At 35.5% G+C, this 17574-nt stretch overlaps 3 protein-coding genes across 15 annotated transcripts in view; all 3 read right to left on the reverse strand.

Moving 5' to 3' along the window:
• Invadolysin (invadolysin) overlaps positions 1-4681 on the reverse strand; it is a 64008-nt gene extending 59327 nt beyond the window's left edge. For 5 of the 13 annotated variants that reach the window (XM_053766608.2, XM_053766599.2, XM_053766598.2 and 2 more), the window contains exon 1: positions 4318-4677. In XM_053766608.2, coding sequence (XP_053622583.1) covers positions 4318-4443 — 126 coding nt within the window. In that variant the 5' untranslated portion in view covers positions 4444-4677. Of the gene's footprint in view, positions 1-4317 lie in introns of all 13 variants that reach the window. The other 8 variants (XM_053766604.2, XM_053766603.2, XM_053766602.2 and 5 more) reach the window with 5 other exon arrangements.
• Positions 4682-7021: 2340 nt separating this feature from the next.
• On the reverse strand, positions 7022-17289 carry LOC128682103 (uncharacterized protein). The gene is made up of 9 exons (XM_053766624.1): positions 17113-17289; positions 14123-14204; positions 13702-13770; positions 12927-13039; positions 12202-12313; positions 11390-11455; positions 10991-11144; positions 9841-9945; positions 7022-9301 (listed from the first exon to the last, which is right to left on the reverse strand). The coding sequence occupies exons 1-9, from the start codon at positions 17159-17161 to the stop codon at positions 9164-9166; spliced, it is 888 nt and encodes a 295-aa protein (XP_053622599.1). The 5' UTR covers positions 17162-17289; the 3' UTR covers positions 7022-9163.
• Positions 14970-16407, reverse strand: LOC128682104 (uncharacterized). Its single transcript, XM_053766625.2, has 2 exons — positions 15798-16407; positions 14970-15456 (listed from the first exon to the last, which is right to left on the reverse strand). Exons 1-2 carry the CDS (start codon positions 16226-16228, stop codon positions 15039-15041), a joined length of 849 nt encoding a protein of 282 aa, XP_053622600.1. The 5' UTR covers positions 16229-16407; the 3' UTR covers positions 14970-15038.
• Positions 17290-17574: the final 285 nt, after the last annotated feature.

Consider the following 17574-nt stretch of genomic DNA (forward strand, 5'->3'; position numbering starts at 1 on the left):
AACTTGATGACACGAGATAGCGATTGCTTCGGACGAAATTTTGTACCTGTAAGTAATGTCTTCGCAGAACTTACTTTGCTCGTTTTTCATTGCGGTAAATATAATCTCTTATACAAACCACGCAATGTTTAACCATTCGCGTCACTATCCGAGTTCGGCGACGTGTGTAACCGGCATTTTAAGGTTTATAATAATAATCGTTCTGTTATATTTTATAACGAGAAACAAATAGAATTACATTATGTGACTATCTATTCTCAGTATTGGCGGTGACAATGAAAGTTTTATGTAAGATCGTGAGAAATGCCGTAAGATGACGCCCTGTTTGTGGCGGTCGTAAGTTATACAATAACTTAGAGCGAACGAGGTTTTAACTGGAGATTCTTTAGCATAAGCATCTATTACATAGTCACTATCTCTCTCTCTTCTGAGCGCATTCCCTGTTACTTCCTCAGCCGCTGAGCGTCCCATCGTCCAGGGTCCTTTCCTACATTTGTTTCTTCCTAGTGGAGGACACATCGCACGGTCGTCGGCATCCCTAGTTGTCAGACCATTGGCACGCATATCATCCTTGACGACATCAAGCCAGCGTTGCTTGCATTCGCCCTTGGACAGGACCAGGCAGAAGCAACAAAGCTGCATAGGAGTAAAGCTACGTAATTTCCCGATTTGCGTAAGTCATGAGTTGGGTGGATCTTCGAGTCATTGCAATTTTTCAAACTTTAACAAAGACAAGAATTAGTTTTACTGTCTGACTATAAAATAATTAATCTGTACAATTAATCTGTACAATGGTACAATGTCAATTTTATGATTGATTTTGGAAATGATTACTTCCGCAAGAAAATTGACGGGTCATAATGACGGCGCGACCGCAGCGGTCGAAACTCTCGGAGAACCACCCAGTTAAATAAATGTCCAAAGCCATTCGATACTATTAAGTATCCGCGTTTTTTAGAGCGTTTGTCCCCTGGATTCTTTCTCTGGCTTTTTCTCCCCCACTTCGCATGGTTTTCGGTATCAATATAAACATATATATTGATTGAGGCCGAGTGCTGATGAAAGGAAAAGGAATATATATATATATATATATATATATATATATATATATATATATATATATATATATATATATATATATATATAGGGCAGGACATTTGTTATCCCGAAAAAATGCTCCCGTGGGAAATTCACGCGGACAGAGCCACGTGTATAAGTTAGCACGTAATAAATCTCGTGAGTTAATATTAAACTTCGCAAAGACCGTGTAGGCTCTTCAAATATTGTTCAAACGAAACTTATGCAATACGAGAATGCCGTGTGAAGATATATCTGCTGAACACTCAAACTCGCTTGCTTATGAGAACTTTTCTAATTTTACTGCACAAAAATAGTGTGTTTTCCGGTTTTATATCACGATCTCTGTTGTTCTTTCCCAGATTTTATACGTTACGATACTTGACATGACTAGTAGCAACTTGAGAACTAAACAATCAACCACTGTGCAAGTTTTCTTATTATGAAAAGTAAAGTCATTCACACTCATTGTAAAAGTCCAATAATTTATTAAGAAATTAGACCTTCACGAGTACTTTTTCTCGTTAAATTTCATAATTAATTCCTAATAATTTCTTAAGATACAAACTACTGACATTTTAGAACGACGACTGCTGAAAAGAAATGCGGAAATAAACTCATTTAAACATTTTTACTCAGCCATGTTGAGAGGCCTGTGACTGGAAGCAATGGATTGTCTATGAAATAATGAGTCAGATTGGTATACAATATAAAGCACGAGTAGGATTCGAACCTGGTACTTATTTTGGGATGTGTGAACTGTGATTTCGTTTCCGATTCTTTCATTATGTCTAGACTTTAAATATCGGTACAAAATACAGATATGAACGTACCTACGAGATCTATTCTACAATATCGGTATAAAAAGTCTTACCGTTATTTGGAGTATCGATGTTATACTAAAAACCTATAACGGATATACCGATGTAGGTACCAAATATCGCAAACTGTAATAAAAATACCAGTAAATATCCTCCTACATCGAGGAAACCTACTCTTGTTGAATCTGAGTCTGACTAGGTATTAGGTACCTTACCTTTATTATAAAAAGAGGTCGTGTCTGTCTGAATGAACACGATAAAAAAAAACTATCGGTCGGATTTTAGTAAGGTTTTTAACAATAGTTTAGTTAGATAGTTAGTTTGATCCCTGAGAGGTTTAAATGTATAATATACTATTAACGGTGCGGTGCGGATAGTTTATTACGATTAATTTATTTATTACCCGACTAGATGTGGCCCGGGGCTTCGCTCCCGTAGGAATTTTGAGATAAAATATAGCCTATAGCAATCTTGGATAATGTACCTTTCCAATGGTGAAATAATTTTTGACATCGGTTCGGTAGTTTCGGAAATTACCCGCCTCAAACATACAAACTGACAAACTCACAAACGCTTACCTCTTTATAATATTAGTAGCTATGGATTAGCCAGCAATGGACCGCTACTTATATGTATGTATAATGATCTTTTCCATCAGTTTATTGTAATGACGACTTATTTTAAAAACACGTAACCTTCGACGATGTCCCTCAAATACCTAGTTTAGTCATGCTTCTCAGTGTAATCTTTACAGTTGTCAAATTATTTATGTATCTCATTTGAGACCGAAGATAATTTGTGTAAATTGCTTAACGACAAACGTAAAATGAGATACCTAGTATGGTGTCATTTCGCACATTGGAAAATGACGAAACTAAAATTATATAGGTATAAATATTACTAGTTTGGCCCGCAAATTTGCCCGCGTGAAATACCCATGGCTTCATTTTCCGGGATAAACGTTTATTTACGCGACCTTTTATCCCGAAAAAATCTCTGTCTTTTCCCGTACTTCAAACTATACGAACACAATTTTAAGAAGATTGGTTCCCACTCGTTTCCTAAATTATTTCATCTCATAATATTATTTTCAAGTTTGGGCGAGAAGACAAACCTACTTTCGCATTTATAATATTAGTTACTAGCTTTTACCCGAGGCTTCGCCCGCGTTAATTTTCCGGGATGTGTGTGTACATGTATGCAAAATTTCAAGAAGATTGGTTGAGTAGGTAGCTATAGGTACCTAATGCGTGAAGAGACAACAAACAAACTTACTTTCGCATTTTATAATATTAGGTTAGTTAGGATTAGGGTATACCTATTAAAAGCATGTACCTACCTATGTGTAGGTTCCTTAGCGATCGTTTGGAGCAGATTTCTCTAAGCTCCCGAAATTTTATATATAATGTAGGTATTATTTTGCTCGAATCTACTGAAAGCCTTTACTGTTTTTATAAGAAACTTTGTCTACTTTTATTGCTTCTAGACGGCATGATAATCTCTATATAGGTAAATATTTAAATTTATATTACGAAAATCTAGACTATATTATAGGTACCTACCTATTTACACGCATCGAAATAAACAATACACTTTACTTCCTCGATGACTTTACACAAATAAATGCAGTTCCGACGACCTATGTTACAGTTGAACAGAGAAACAAATATTCCATAGTACCTAGGTACTTGCTCCTATTTAGTAGTTGTAGGTACTACAATAGACGTGACATCCTAAACGACTGTTAAGTAGGTACCTACGTGGCTTGATGATACGAGAATACAGAGAAAAATAACCTACCATTCAATTTTCTAACAAATATGTACATAATTTACTAATAATAAACTTTTATTGCTGTTCTATTGTCCAATATAGATATTGATACTTGAAAGTCTTGAAACTAAAGCACAGAACTAAAGCAATAAGTAGGTAGTAGGTATCGTAGATTATGGATTAGAACTATCGAAAGTACCTATATTGCAGTTATATGGTGTTATTCGTTACTTTTTGTTAGTGTCGATATTGATAGCACTTTCGGTATCATTTTTCAAGGTTACTAGCGACATTTCGTGAAATTCTTGTAGAACCAAAGTTACATATAAATAATGTACGTCTAGAATATCGATAACATCTGATCGTTCAAACGATCTTTAGTTTTCTAATAATTAACGCGTTTAAAACGGTAATTCTTGAATTAAGAAAGCATAAAACGATTAGGCGCAGTCGTCAATGTGTTTATTTAATTAAAATCGCTGAACGCAGATACAAAAAGGCAAAACATCTGCAATACAAGCAAAACATAACCTCAAAGAAAACAAAATTCAAAAATGGAATTTGCTCTCTATGCTATCATATTTCTTTTTAATTTTTACTTTTTTTTTAAATTAATAATTTGTAATGGAAATGCTGTTATACATACTTGGTCTTCCTTTGGATGTTCATGAGTGCAATGTACGTGGTGATGTTCACTTATTACTATATCAGAATAAACTATATCACACAAACAAAACACAAGCACAGACACAGCTATAGTTAATCCCGACATTTTCAAATATTTTATGACATTATTTCACTAAGAAAAACAATGTTTATTTATTTACATTACAGTAAATGTATCTAATACTCCGTGCAAAACGTAGTATCGCGATCAAAACGCAATCGTTACTGAGTTCGGTCGGAGCGGTTTGTTGAATGGGGGTTCATCACAGTGAAGTTAGCCCAATGTAGACGCCCTAAAAACTCAAGGGCTCAAAATAGTAATACTAACTTTTCTTCGTTTTAGCTAATCGATAAAAGGAATGATTTCTATTTATTTTGGTGCTTTAGGATTATGTCGGGGAAATGTATCGAAAAAAGAGAATTTAACAATTGCACTTTCTTTTTTTCGTATGTCATTGCCAAGTTATGGTTGGAATGGTATGAAGTGATGGTTGGACATTGGTGTCACAATTTATCCAGGCATCGGACATGACTTCTACGACTACCTACCGCTATTTACCATACACACTACTGGACTAAACTGTCAACCAATATGCAGGTTTGATCACGATGTTTTTCCTTCACCGAAAGCAAGTAGTGTTCAATGAAAACTACTTACTATACGTCAGATTGCATATACAAACTCATGTGGCACGATTCAAGTGTGGCGTGTGTTTCCGCCCTGAAATAAGACCACTCAATTTCCCCCCGTAGATGTCGTACGAGGCGACTAAGGGACACACAGCCTAGGCAGCTGATAGACAACAATAGCATTCCCAAGGAGGGTTGACGTCAGGCAGGTGGCCGGTTGTAAAATCATAGCCGAATCTTCAAAATTTTAATTATTCACGCTGACCCCGGTTTTCACGACTTCACAACCCCGAACGCAAGCAGAGATGGGAGAGAGCGTCGCATACACTAACGAATTAAACTGTCAACCAGTGTGCGGGTTCCCTCACGATGTTTTTCTTTCACCGGAAGCCAGATTACATAATACCCCACCGGAAGCAAGCGGTGGTCCAAAGAGTATATATATATAATCACTGTTTAGAGTTGGTGTATGAAAACTATACAGTAAAGGAGTCCGATTGTATACAAAATCATGTGGTAAGATACAAGTTGAATTCGAACCTGAGACCTTTCGATCACAGGCGGACGGTCTTAACAATTAGTCCACCACTGCTTCCACTTGAAGAACAGCCGATCTAATAAAAAATAATAACGAATTACATAAAAATAACAATATATTTAAGATATTACCTAGTTGTATTATTTCAGAGTTCATACCAGAGTTGTGTTAGCTATACTAGAGTTATGTTAGCAGTGTCAGCGAGTTTTGTTAGCTATACCAGAGTTCGGTTGGCAGTGTCAGTGTTATGTTAGCTATACCAGAGTTATGTTAGCCGTATCAGAGTTACTTTATGTTAGTTACACCAGAATTATGTTAGCAGTGTCATAGTTAATCCTAATGCAGACTATAGTTTGCATTTGCAAAATAAAAAAAACAAGACATCGGCATTATTCGGCATGCTTTTTCACAAAGATTAAATCTATAAAATATTTTCAATAAAATGTAGCTACTGTGTTTTTATTGATAATATTATAAGGAAACTATTTAACTATACATTTATTAAATTGCTTTGTTTTTTTATTAGGTCCCGCGATAGATTAAAGATTCCCGCTTTTTTACTTCAAGTCAGGGACCGGACCCATTCAAAACACTTTCGCGGGTTTTGAATGGGTTTGCTTTCGAAAGCCGTTCGGTGCTGTAACCTCTTCAATTTGCTTTGGTAAGCTACAAAACCCTTTCTTTGAGGTAAGTCATACGAAGGGGTTACCCGTTCAGATATCAGGCTAATTTATGCTTTAAGCTCAGGCCATACGGTCTTAATTTCAATAAATTGCAATGCACAACAAATACCTATTAAGCGCGTGCGATAAAGCGGTGCGTTATTATTTGCACGATTCAATGTGTCGTTTCGTGTCGTTTAGGCTCTTCACACACGGAGCTACGCAAATTTGCACAGGAGCGGGGTGTGATGAAAACTACACCCCTCTCCCCCGCTGGCATTTAAGGGGAAAGCCAAACAGGGTAAGCGCTATAACGAACGGGTTACCCCTTCGAAAGAGTTAGCCATATCATATGGGAAATCCTTTGAAAGGGTTAGCCTCACCATATGGGATAGTCATTGGATTGGGTTAGCCATTGAACAGGTAAGACAATAATATGGGAAAGCTTTTCAAAGGATTAAGCAAACGAACGGCTTGTCCGGTCCCTGCTTTAGTTTCAAAATCCCGTATTGAACAAAAAAAAGTCTGACCGCGCTGCACGTTGTGCCTGTGTACAAGACAATCAAGTCCTTTATGTACTCACTCACGCCACTACCAATACTAGTTAAATATTTAGCACGCGTGTGGACACACTGACCGTGTTTATGTAACATTACGTGATCAGTGTGCTCATTGCGTGCAACATAACAGTCGCAATTCATATTACCTATTGGGACAATTATTGGGCATTTCGATCACCGACATTATCCTTCGGGATATTTACTTAACTAAAACGAATATTCATTTTAACGATTATAGGTACCTACCTAAAAATTGTGTGCATATTGAGTGTAAAGGAAATAAAACAGAAAAAATATTTAATTATTTGCAATTTATTTTACAAAATAAATGCTTATTTGAGACCGAATTGCTTATCTTATAGTCTACTACATACTAGCTGTTGTGCGCAGCTTCGCCCGCGGCAAAAAGCTGCCATGTTACCAGCAACCTTCATAACTAACAAACACACTTCCACATCCACACTAATATTTTAAATGTGAAAGTCTGTCACGTTTTCACGGCTAAACAACGCTGGGCCAATTTAGATGAAATTTTCAATAGATATACCTAGTCAATGACCTGTGGTCAAAAATATGTTTGACCCCTGGTCATTGACCGCCACCGCGAGCGGAGCGGCAACAGCTTGTTTACAATATGAATTTAAAGTATTAAGAAAACATAAAAAAGACAATTTGTATATTCGACATTACTACGATACATTTTTTCGTTGACATATTTATACATCATCCAGTACAATAGAAATCTACTATATATGTATATATGAAGGCATAACACTACTTGTACAACCATTATTCTTATAGTACAGGAGATAATGAGATTTAAAATCAATATTTCCTTCTCCTTGACTTACCATATATTTTTATCTCAAACAGATTCATATAGTTAAACAAATCCAATGTTATATAAACACTAGAGGCCCGTCCCGGCATCGGTCGAGTAAAACCATAATAAAAAGTATGTCCTATGTCACTCATGAAGGTTTCGTCTGTCTCCGGGCCAATGTTCACAAAAATCGGCCCAGTAGTTTTTAATTTTATTCATTACAAATAAAAAAAAAATTACCCTTTATAATATTTGTACGGCCAATAAAATCATTCTATATATTATTAACAAAATACAATGCTACCTCCAAATATTTTGCAAAATAAAAATTTGAATTTTAGATTTCATTACAACTGGCGATGTGACTGCGTATTTAAATAATCAAATACAATAGTCAAATGTCACTTTAATTGATCAGTTGTATTAATTACGAGATTTACAATTTTTTCGGTATCATTAAATTATCAAAAAAGCTTTTCGACTCCAAAATCCGTGACGTCACAAAACATTACTGTCACACAAGCACCATATAAAATTTCGTTTATGACATTCAAAAAAGTATATGATTTGACTGATTGGAGAGTAGACATTGTCTGTTAAATATATTTTGTTATTTTACATATTATGCTGCATTCCCTCAAGACATATTGCGTACCTATAAAACGTTACGACATATTTTTTGAATATAATTATATGTTATGGCAGTATTCGAAGTTACAAGTACATTACAAGTATAATATTTTCGCAGAATTGTATTTTTTATTTTTTTGTTTGTTTGGTAGTTCATAACATATAAATATAATAATATAGAATTATTCTCACTTACGTACTAACAGAGATAGCATATTCTCATAAAAAGCTCAAATATAAGTATGGTATAATGTTACAGACATACAAATTGTATTTTTGTTTTATTTAGAGGATATTTAACATATATTTTGACCCTAATATTGTATAAAAAGTAATATTTTAGATACATGATTTTTCTGGATAAATCTTTTTTTCAATATCAAGTTTTATAAGGGAAAACACATAGGACTAAAATATTTATTTTTAAATCAAAAAAAGGTCAGCAGTTTTTTTCTATGTTAATAAAATATCAAGAAATTTTGAAAAAAACAATTGTTTCATTCATAAAATTATGAGAAGATCTAAAATAATACTAGAAAATAATTTGAAGTAAATTATTTCCTATATTACAATTATCATGATAACCACGGCCCATAAGTTCATTGTTATAGTGTAACATTTTACCATACAGATAAACATCACTATTAAAGATACATGCTTCCAAATATATTCCAATTCATACTTTGAGAATAGGTGATTTTTATAGTCTTCTAAACCTCAGTACGTGTTAAGTTTTGGAAATCTAGTAAAAAGATAATATATATATTTTTTGTTTTAAACGTATTTTGACAACTTTTAGCGCTTTTAGCTGCAAATTCTTACTACCTGACAGCAGATAATGTGTTAAACCACCAAATTTTTAATTCCCAATCTAATCCGTTTATTTGAAAATAAAGCGCTAGCGTAGAACACAGATTTTACACCGAAAGGAGTGATTTCCAATATTGCCTCTTAACATTAACTGATATTTCCCAAAATTCCCGTTATTCGATAACCAGAGACGCGCTAGCATAAGACACGGAGGAATCCTGCGGGGTCATACACTGTGAAGATTGAGCGTATTTCAAGAACTTCATTGTCATTTTGGGGCAGTTCCGTTGCGTTTGCAGCTTTGCTATTGCCTGAAATATATATACGGTATGTAACTTCCTTGGAGAGTGAAGCGTATTTATAGAAGTAATCAGAATATTAATAAGCTTTTTTGTCGCTGGTCAGTGTCATGGATGAATATAACTTATAGAAAATAAAATTATTTTTCTTTTCTTCCTTCTTTTCTACAAGATTTCCTATCGTATTATCTCATATATAAATAATAAATAAATAAATATATTAGGACAAATCACACAGATTGAGCTAGCCTCAAAGTAAGTTCGAGACTTGTGTTATGGGATACTAACTCAACGATGCTATATTTTATAACAAATACATATATAGATAAACATCCAAGACCCGGGCCAAACAGAAAAAGATCATTTTCCATCATGACCCGTCCGGGGATCGAACCCGGGACCTCTCAGTTCAGAGGCAAGCACTTTACCACTGCGACACCGAGGTCCGAATGTTTATATAACTGTTACAAACACACAAAATAATAGAAACAGCAGATACTTAAAATAAAAAATTTAATGCAAATCGCCAGATTGTTGAATATCACACATACCTGTAGTAATACCCCGATGGGATGCCGACCGCATATTGTGTTCGCATACATATTGAGGTACTCTGTGAACGCGCGGGGATCCATTTTTTCGATTATGTCCATACCCTGTTAATAATAAAACAACCAAAAGATAAATCGTGGTAAAAAAAAGCTTAATAATAAATCCATTTATTTATACAATTATTATAAAGAGGTAAGCGTTTGTGAGTATGTATTTTACAGGCGGGTAATTTGCGCGATACTACCGAACCGATTTCAAAAATTCTTTCACCATTAGAAAGATACATTATCCAAGATTGCTATAGGCTATATTTTATCTCAAAATTCCCAAGGGAGCAAAGCCCCGGGCAACATATAGTTTGTTTTATTTTTATAAAAAGCGGTTTCCATTTAAAACGCCATCTATCGTATGGGCTTACAATGTGCATTATTGGATGGTTGTTATGGTAACAATGCCATCTATCGTCTATAATCTGCACTAGCTGTCGGTAAAACAGTTTTCAGTATAAATGACAGCGCCATCTATCGACAATAATATCAATCACACTTCCAGATGATAAAACAGCTTCTGATCGTTGACAATGCCATCTATCGTCTATTGTTTACTGACGGTAAAACAGTTCCAAGTACAAACGCCAATGCCATCTATCGACTGTAATCTTAAACTGTCAGATGATAAGCTCCACACACTCACTGAACTTACGACACACGCCGTCGCGAATGCGTGAACAATGCGTAATCAGTATGAGTGCTTTTATTTACCGCAATGAAAAACCAGCTATGTATGTTACCGGTCAAACCAGATTCCAGGATAAATAACCTTTTTTTTTTTAACGTGTGGAAAGACCCTCGTCCCGTCCATCCGGCCACGGGAAGCCGGACAGGTGTGTGGGACTTGAACCCACTAAAACCACACGATGCCAACGCCAACCGCATTTGTGCCGGGACCATGTGCTACTCTCGCTCCACAGCCCCGGCGCGGAACCTAAGCTAACCTAACCTATATAACTAATAAATAAATAAATAAAATAAATAATAAACGTTGTGTTAGACCTTTTTCATTTTAGGCACCTAATTTATAGTGATCAAAATGAAAAATTAAACATGACCAATATAAACATTGAAAGATTATAATAATCTACCAAATGACCTGTCGGTCGAGCCACTCGATGCCCTGGTGTATGTGCCCCCGCTCAGCGTCGCGCCACGTGTAGCGGAAGCGCGCGCCCCAGTGACAGAAGTCCGACGAGATCACCAGCAGGTTCTGCGGGTCCGCCAGGTAAGGGGCCAAGATGGCGCCGTATCTAACAGTCAACAAGTTTTTTGACACCAAAATTACATTTTCCAATCAACAAGTTTACAAAAATGACATTTTCCAATCAACAAGTTTACAAAAATGACATTTTCCAATCAACAAGTTTACAAAAATGACATTTTCCAATCAACCAGTTTACAAAACATTTACAAAAATGTCATTTTCGCCACAAGCTTTTATTGTCGTCAGAGAGATCTTATGGTGTTTAACGAGAGAAACAAAAAAGATACTTACTTAGCCTCCTTATCGGGCGTCAGAGATCCCACTAATATAGGTATGATTGTAAATCCAGTCTTGTATCTGAAAATATAAAACATTTTTTATATAATTCACAATACTTATATTCATCTAGCGATCCATGCCGGCTTCGAAAAAACCGAATCGAAATCTGTTACGTACTTTTAAAAATCTAAGAATGCATAGGGACAGACAGACAGCGTGAAGCGACTATGTTTTATACTATGATGTGAAATGATAGCGGAACCATATGCTGCCACCCTAGAATAGAACCATTCTAAATCCTACCGTGGATGTCGTACGAGGTGACTAAGGAACACAGCTTAGACAGCTGATAGGCAACAACATTCGCAGGAGGGTTGACGTCAGGCAGGCAGCCGGTCGCAAAATCACTGCCGAATTTTCAAGCAGAGACGAGAGATTATGTAAATAAGCACCTAGACTGTTTATTATTTACTAGATGTTGCCCGCGGCTTCGTCCGCGTTATTTTTCCAGGATGAAAAGTACCCTATGTCCATCGCCATACTTCAAACTACATGTATGCAAAAATTTCAAGAAGATTGGTTGAATAGATAGAGCTAGAAGTGATAACAAACTAACTTTCCCATTTATAATATCAGTTAGGATTCAAATTTCATAATTACACACCTATCGCTATGAATGATTATTAAGTTTTTCCAAAGATTGACAGGTAGAGAAAGCTTTTAGCATGAAGTCAACAAAAAAAAAACATGCGGAGATGAGAGAGAGAGAGTGAGAGAGAGAGATATTGTGAAATGAAAATAGTAATAAAACTGCAAATACTAACTCCTCCATGACCTTAGCGATGTATGGCAGGTGCATCTCGATAGAGTGCTCATCCTCGTCCGTCTGCGCGTCCATCCGCGAGAACTGACGCGTCGCCTCCAGCTCCGCGTATACTGCAACCACACATCAACAGGGTTACTGGTATCAAACGCAAAACCTCCTAAAGACTACTTGGTTACATCAAAACAAGCAACTTTTATTCTACGACTTTTCGTGTTACGTAGTTTAATTTTTCATATAAAAAAAAATACAATCTAATTTGCGTTTCTACACATGTTAACTGTATGTAACAGCCAAGCGACACGAAACATTACAGTAGCGTTATGTAGCGGAATCGAACATAGAGTTAACGTTTTATAGAAACGACATTTAAACTAAAAAAATGATATTTTTTTTGTATTTATTACGTTTAGACAAAAGTTTTAGAACAAAAGATGTTACTCTCTGTGTGCCTTATGCGCCTTTGAAAGGTTGTGCGTTAGATACCAGTACCCCTTTATACTTAAAAAGGTATTATCCGAGGTATAAAATAGGTATGTGCGCTTTTAATATCTGTTTTTAAATAAGTTCAATAATGAAACGCGAAAATATTATGGAATCTTATCCGCGATAAATAATCTGTAGGAATTTCGGGATTAGTACCCCTATGTGTTATTGTTATATTCTATCCACATTCTATCCGAGGAGACGAAGAAGTAGGAAGAAGGCGGGAAAAAATTAACTCACTCTGTTTGTCTATGGTGAGGTCATAGAGCGGCGTCTGGTACTTGTCCAGCGAGGACAGCGCACAGCCCCCCAGCCGCACATGGTGGGAGGGACCCAAGATGAATATGCGTTTGCTGAAAATAGGTATACAAATATAATTATATTTATTTTTGTTAAATAGATACAGAAATGATAGGACACGGTTGCAAGCCATTCAATATACCTACAATGAAGTGCATTGTATTGAAAATTGTTGGGTTTCGAATTATTATTTTTTTACAAAACATAAAACTCCTTTTACCGCCTTTTCAGTGACACCTGTCTATTTTGACATTTACTTTTCTTGTGGCGCTAGTCTCGCAATTACCTACTTAATAAAGAAGACACCAAATAACAACGATTTGGTTTTAGGTCAGTGGCGTATTTACCAGTAGGCTGAATAGGCTGGAGCCTAGGGCGGCAGATTTTAAAGGGTGACAAATATAAAATGTTATTAGGTTTCACTACATAACAATAGAGGAATTTGACGTTTTTTATACTATGTATTTGCGATACGGTACCTAATGGATAGACCCTTTGTGAGAAGTATTAACACTCTAGGAGGTTGTCGTATTCGTTACAGTGCACGCGAGTAATATAAACCCTTATTTATCCACCACTTCGTGTGTATAAAGATATTTTGTAACACCCTATATACTTATATATATATTTTATTTATAGTATATTCCGATAGAACATTGAAATACTATAATAATAAATCCATCACAATTTTCTCTAAGAGTAAATGTATACTTACACAACGACAGGACTGACTTGTCTGTACGCGAATGCTGCGCAAGCGCCGCAGTAAGAGTAGCCAGCGTGCCTGAAAACAAATCAGACCTATATATGTATATACACATGGGTTTAAAGAATGAAATGGAAAAAGCACTCTAAAAGCACTGCCAACAAAGTATGGAATGGTAGTACCATAACACGAGCTGCATACCTCATAAATTCTACTTATATTATGTGAAAGTTTGTGATGATGTATGTACGTATATCGCGTGTATGTTTGTTACTCTTTCACGCAAAATCTACTGAACAGATTGTTATGAAATTTGGAATACAGGTACAATAGGTATAACCAGGAATAACACAAGGCTTTTTCACACTTTTTTATCCCGAAATTCAAATGGGAGCGAATCCCCGGTGCGCAACTAGTAGTATATACGTACGGGGCAATGATGGCGCGCGCCGGGCCGTGGGTCAAATCCGCTTTGGACAGCCAGAGGTCCAGCTGTCTTGACAGCTCGCTGCCTGCAACCAAACATTGTATGGAAATTGTTCTCGCGGCGTGTGGTCCCGCCCTCGAATAGCGCCACTCCATATCCTCCCGTGGATATCGTACGAGGCGACTAAGAGACACAGCCTTAACATCATATAAGCAACAACAGTATTCCCAAAGAGGGAAGGCATGTCAGGCATATTCTAAAATCAAACCTTCATAAAACTACTAACTCCACAATATCCATACTAATAATATTATGAACATTGTTTTTGTTTGTAATTAATAAACTCAAAAACAAATAGGCACAGATAGAAGAAACCTTCAGAGTAACATAGACTACTTTTATACTATGGTTTTACCTGATCGAAGCCAGGACACGAGCTGGTATATAATATATTTTTTTATTTATTTTGGCACAAACAGTCATTATAAGAATTATTATATTTTATAACTTTATCAACGTGTTTAATCTCAATTCCACCTATAAGCAACTGGTTTCCCAACTCTTGGCTCTGTCAGTTTTTTTTTTAAATCTATTTTTTGTCGGGGCTTCAGTTGCTTGGTGCGACTATGCCAGACTCATGGGGAAATTACATTTTATTTGGTATTATGCCTGCCTTCTCCAGAATGTATAAATACATCTGGCCTCGCTAGACAATGGTTTGTTCTACATAATGTTAATCTCACCATTGCCCAAAGAGAGATCCCGCAGGAGTTTATTTCTTAAGCTGGTCAAACTCATAGAGGTTAAGTTGAAAATGTTACACTGTATCTGGAAACAAATAAAAGAACAGTTGAAAGATTTAACAACTTTTATTTACAATAAAATATAAATCTAAACAAATACAAATCTAAAACCATCATCAGTCTTCCTCGTCATCATTCATGATGCCCGCAATCTTCTCCGATACTTCTTTCATCAGTTTCTCGCTAAAATTAGGAAACTTCACATCAAATTCTGCTTTCAAGCTGTCCAATTCAAACCTATCCTTTTCCATATCCACCAAAGCCTTTTGAGACTTTTCATATTCCTTGAACTTTTCCATATCAAGTTTAGAATGCTTTTTTATCTGTTCCAAACCCTCTATGGCATCATTCACAGCATCCAGCAATTGTTTATGGCCGCTGTTCTTATCATAGCCAAAGTCAATGTTTTTGGTTTCCAATTTATCAAGACAAGCTTCTTCCGTTTTGTTTAAATCTTTAAGAATTTCTTCCACTTTCGATGACTCTGTCATATCGTAGAAATGTGAGACGTCACGGGTCTTTAGGTCTATTAATCTGAAACCAAAAACATAAATGGTCTTTTAAAATATTAACTTATGTTAACATAAAGAAAAAACAATGTAAGTCTTGTCTAGTAAGGTCTCGTGGCATGATAAAACTAATCTGTTGCAAAATGCTAATAGTTTATGGCTTTAAAATTTTTATATAGCACATTTAAATAACACTTATATTGTGATAACTATTAAATTTGGCATCAAACACCCAGAGGTGTTTGGTGAAATTAGACATACCTAAGCAAAGAGTAGAACTAAGCATAAAATATAAGATATTCGTGATAGCAAATTTTCTGTGTAACTACTTTAAAAACAAATTTTATTCAATGTAAAGATACACACCTTTTCTTTTCAACAACAAATGATATATTCTTCAATCTTTTACTAGTTTTATCCAACTGTTCCACAGTCTTCTGGAACCTGTCTGCCAACTGGGCCATCTGGATGTCCATCTGGGTCTCCTCCAAATCAATTTTTTCGTCCACAAGGCAATCTTCAAGCATAGTTCGCATGAATTTCCCATAGGCTATTTGCCGCTGTTCCGAGTCGAAATCAGGGAAAGAACCTTCTGGTTTGCATATAGTTACATCCCCTTCTCCAAGGATCGTCGCGTTTTTGTTAACTTTCGGCCGAGGCAGGGCATTTTTATCCTTATTTGCGTTCGGTGTTATTTTTGAACGCGACGACGTAGTGGCGGTGCTAACCGTTGAAGGACGCCTTAATTTCATATTCTTGGCAGTTGGCGGAGGTAATGCTTTACTTTTGTCGGACATTTCGGTATAAAATTATATGTATTCCCGCTAATTAGGCGAAGATATTGCAACAAAACGAACGAATACGAAATGTTTGTTTTGTCGAACCGACTGACGTCTGTTTAAATGGCTGTCACGTTGCTGTCATGGAAACCAATGTTTCCGGTTCGTTCAAAAATTTCAATTGTTGCATTCCGCATTTGGATTTTTAACAAAATTAAATATGTGTACGATTTGCTTCTATTTTGTACCAAAATATGGTCAAAAAATTAAATTATCAGTTATAACCAACCTATTGACGTAATTGTAATATAAATTAAGAAAACAACCAAAGTAATGAAAAAAAAAAATCATTTCTGAACGAAAATGAAACAGGATATCATATATTTATATAAGGATTCATAATAATTTCAATATACCTACATAAATTATAGGTATGTACTAATATTTAATTTCAGTGATATTATATTAATCGAGTTACTAATAAGTTTAACACTACATTTTTGCTATTACAAAAATATAGGGTACCTACTACAAGAACAGGACAAAAAATTAAGCGAAACAAAGTTAAAACCTTTTTACAGATACCTATATATATATATATGAATACACAAGAATACAAGAATTGCAAACAGACAAAGACCTTTGTTGGCACGAAACATAGGTAGGTAGGTACCTACCTACACACAAAAACAAAAAGGTCAATACCCTTTTGACTTACAGAAGATGGGAACAAGAAAACCAATGCGAGAAATTTTCTCAAAGAATGACATACAATTAATTATATAGGTATTTAAAATTAGAAAAACACTTTCTATTATCCTTGTTCATGTTATAACTTCCTAATTTAACCCAAAATATAAAATCTCGAAACTACAAAAACACAAAATTGAATGTTTTCTTACCATTCTCAGTGTACCAGCTGCCAGCGTGAGATGCATTACGACAAGACATCTCGATAAAAGTTAAAAATTAACAAATTTAACAATAAGTTAAAATAAAGTAAATAGATTTTACGATCACACACACAAATCACAAAAATAATACCTTGACGTTGATTGAAGTTGATGGCTAACAAAAAGTAGGTACCTACCATAAACACTTTTTTTTTTGTTTAATTTATCCATGGAAAGTCAAAGGGATCTAAGCCCATACAGCCCATAAAAAAACTTATTAGATAGACTAAAATAGATGGCTGCTTTTGGATGGCTCAAGCATGCATATGTACCTATGTGCAATAGACAGAATTCTATTTTCAAACTGCCTGCCATCAACCCTCGTATTGATTCCTATAAGCTCTCCGCGAAAGCATCCGCTCATCGTGCCCACGGAATGTAAAACGTGTATAAAATACTGATTAAAAGCAT

The sequence above is a fragment of the Plodia interpunctella genome, chromosome 29 (assembly GCF_027563975.2).
Source record: "Plodia interpunctella isolate USDA-ARS_2022_Savannah chromosome 29, ilPloInte3.2, whole genome shotgun sequence".
Lineage (NCBI taxonomy): Eukaryota > Metazoa > Arthropoda > Insecta > Lepidoptera > Pyralidae > Plodia > Plodia interpunctella.

Bases quoted from the DNA above. Each gene is read 5' to 3' on its own strand.
- LOC128682104 (XM_053766625.2), bottom strand. From the start codon at position 16,228: ATGTCCGACAAAAGTAAAGCATTACCTCCGCCAACTGCCAAGAATATG. The intron at 15,457-15,797 runs GTGTGTATCTTT...TTTTGGTTTCAG, and splicing joins TTTGTTGTTGAAAAGAAAAG to ATTAATAGACCTAAAGACCC.
- LOC128682103 (XM_053766624.1), bottom strand. From the start codon at position 17,161: ATGTCTTGTCGTAATGCATCTCACGCTGGCAGCTGGTACACTGAGAAT. The intron at 12,314-12,926 runs GTGAGTTAATTT...GTGTGGTTGCAG, and splicing joins CCTCACCATAGACAAACAGA to TATACGCGGAGCTGGAGGCG. The intron at 11,145-11,389 runs GTAAGTATCTTT...GTTGACTGTTAG, and splicing joins ACGCCCGATAAGGAGGCTAA to ATACGGCGCCATCTTGGCCC.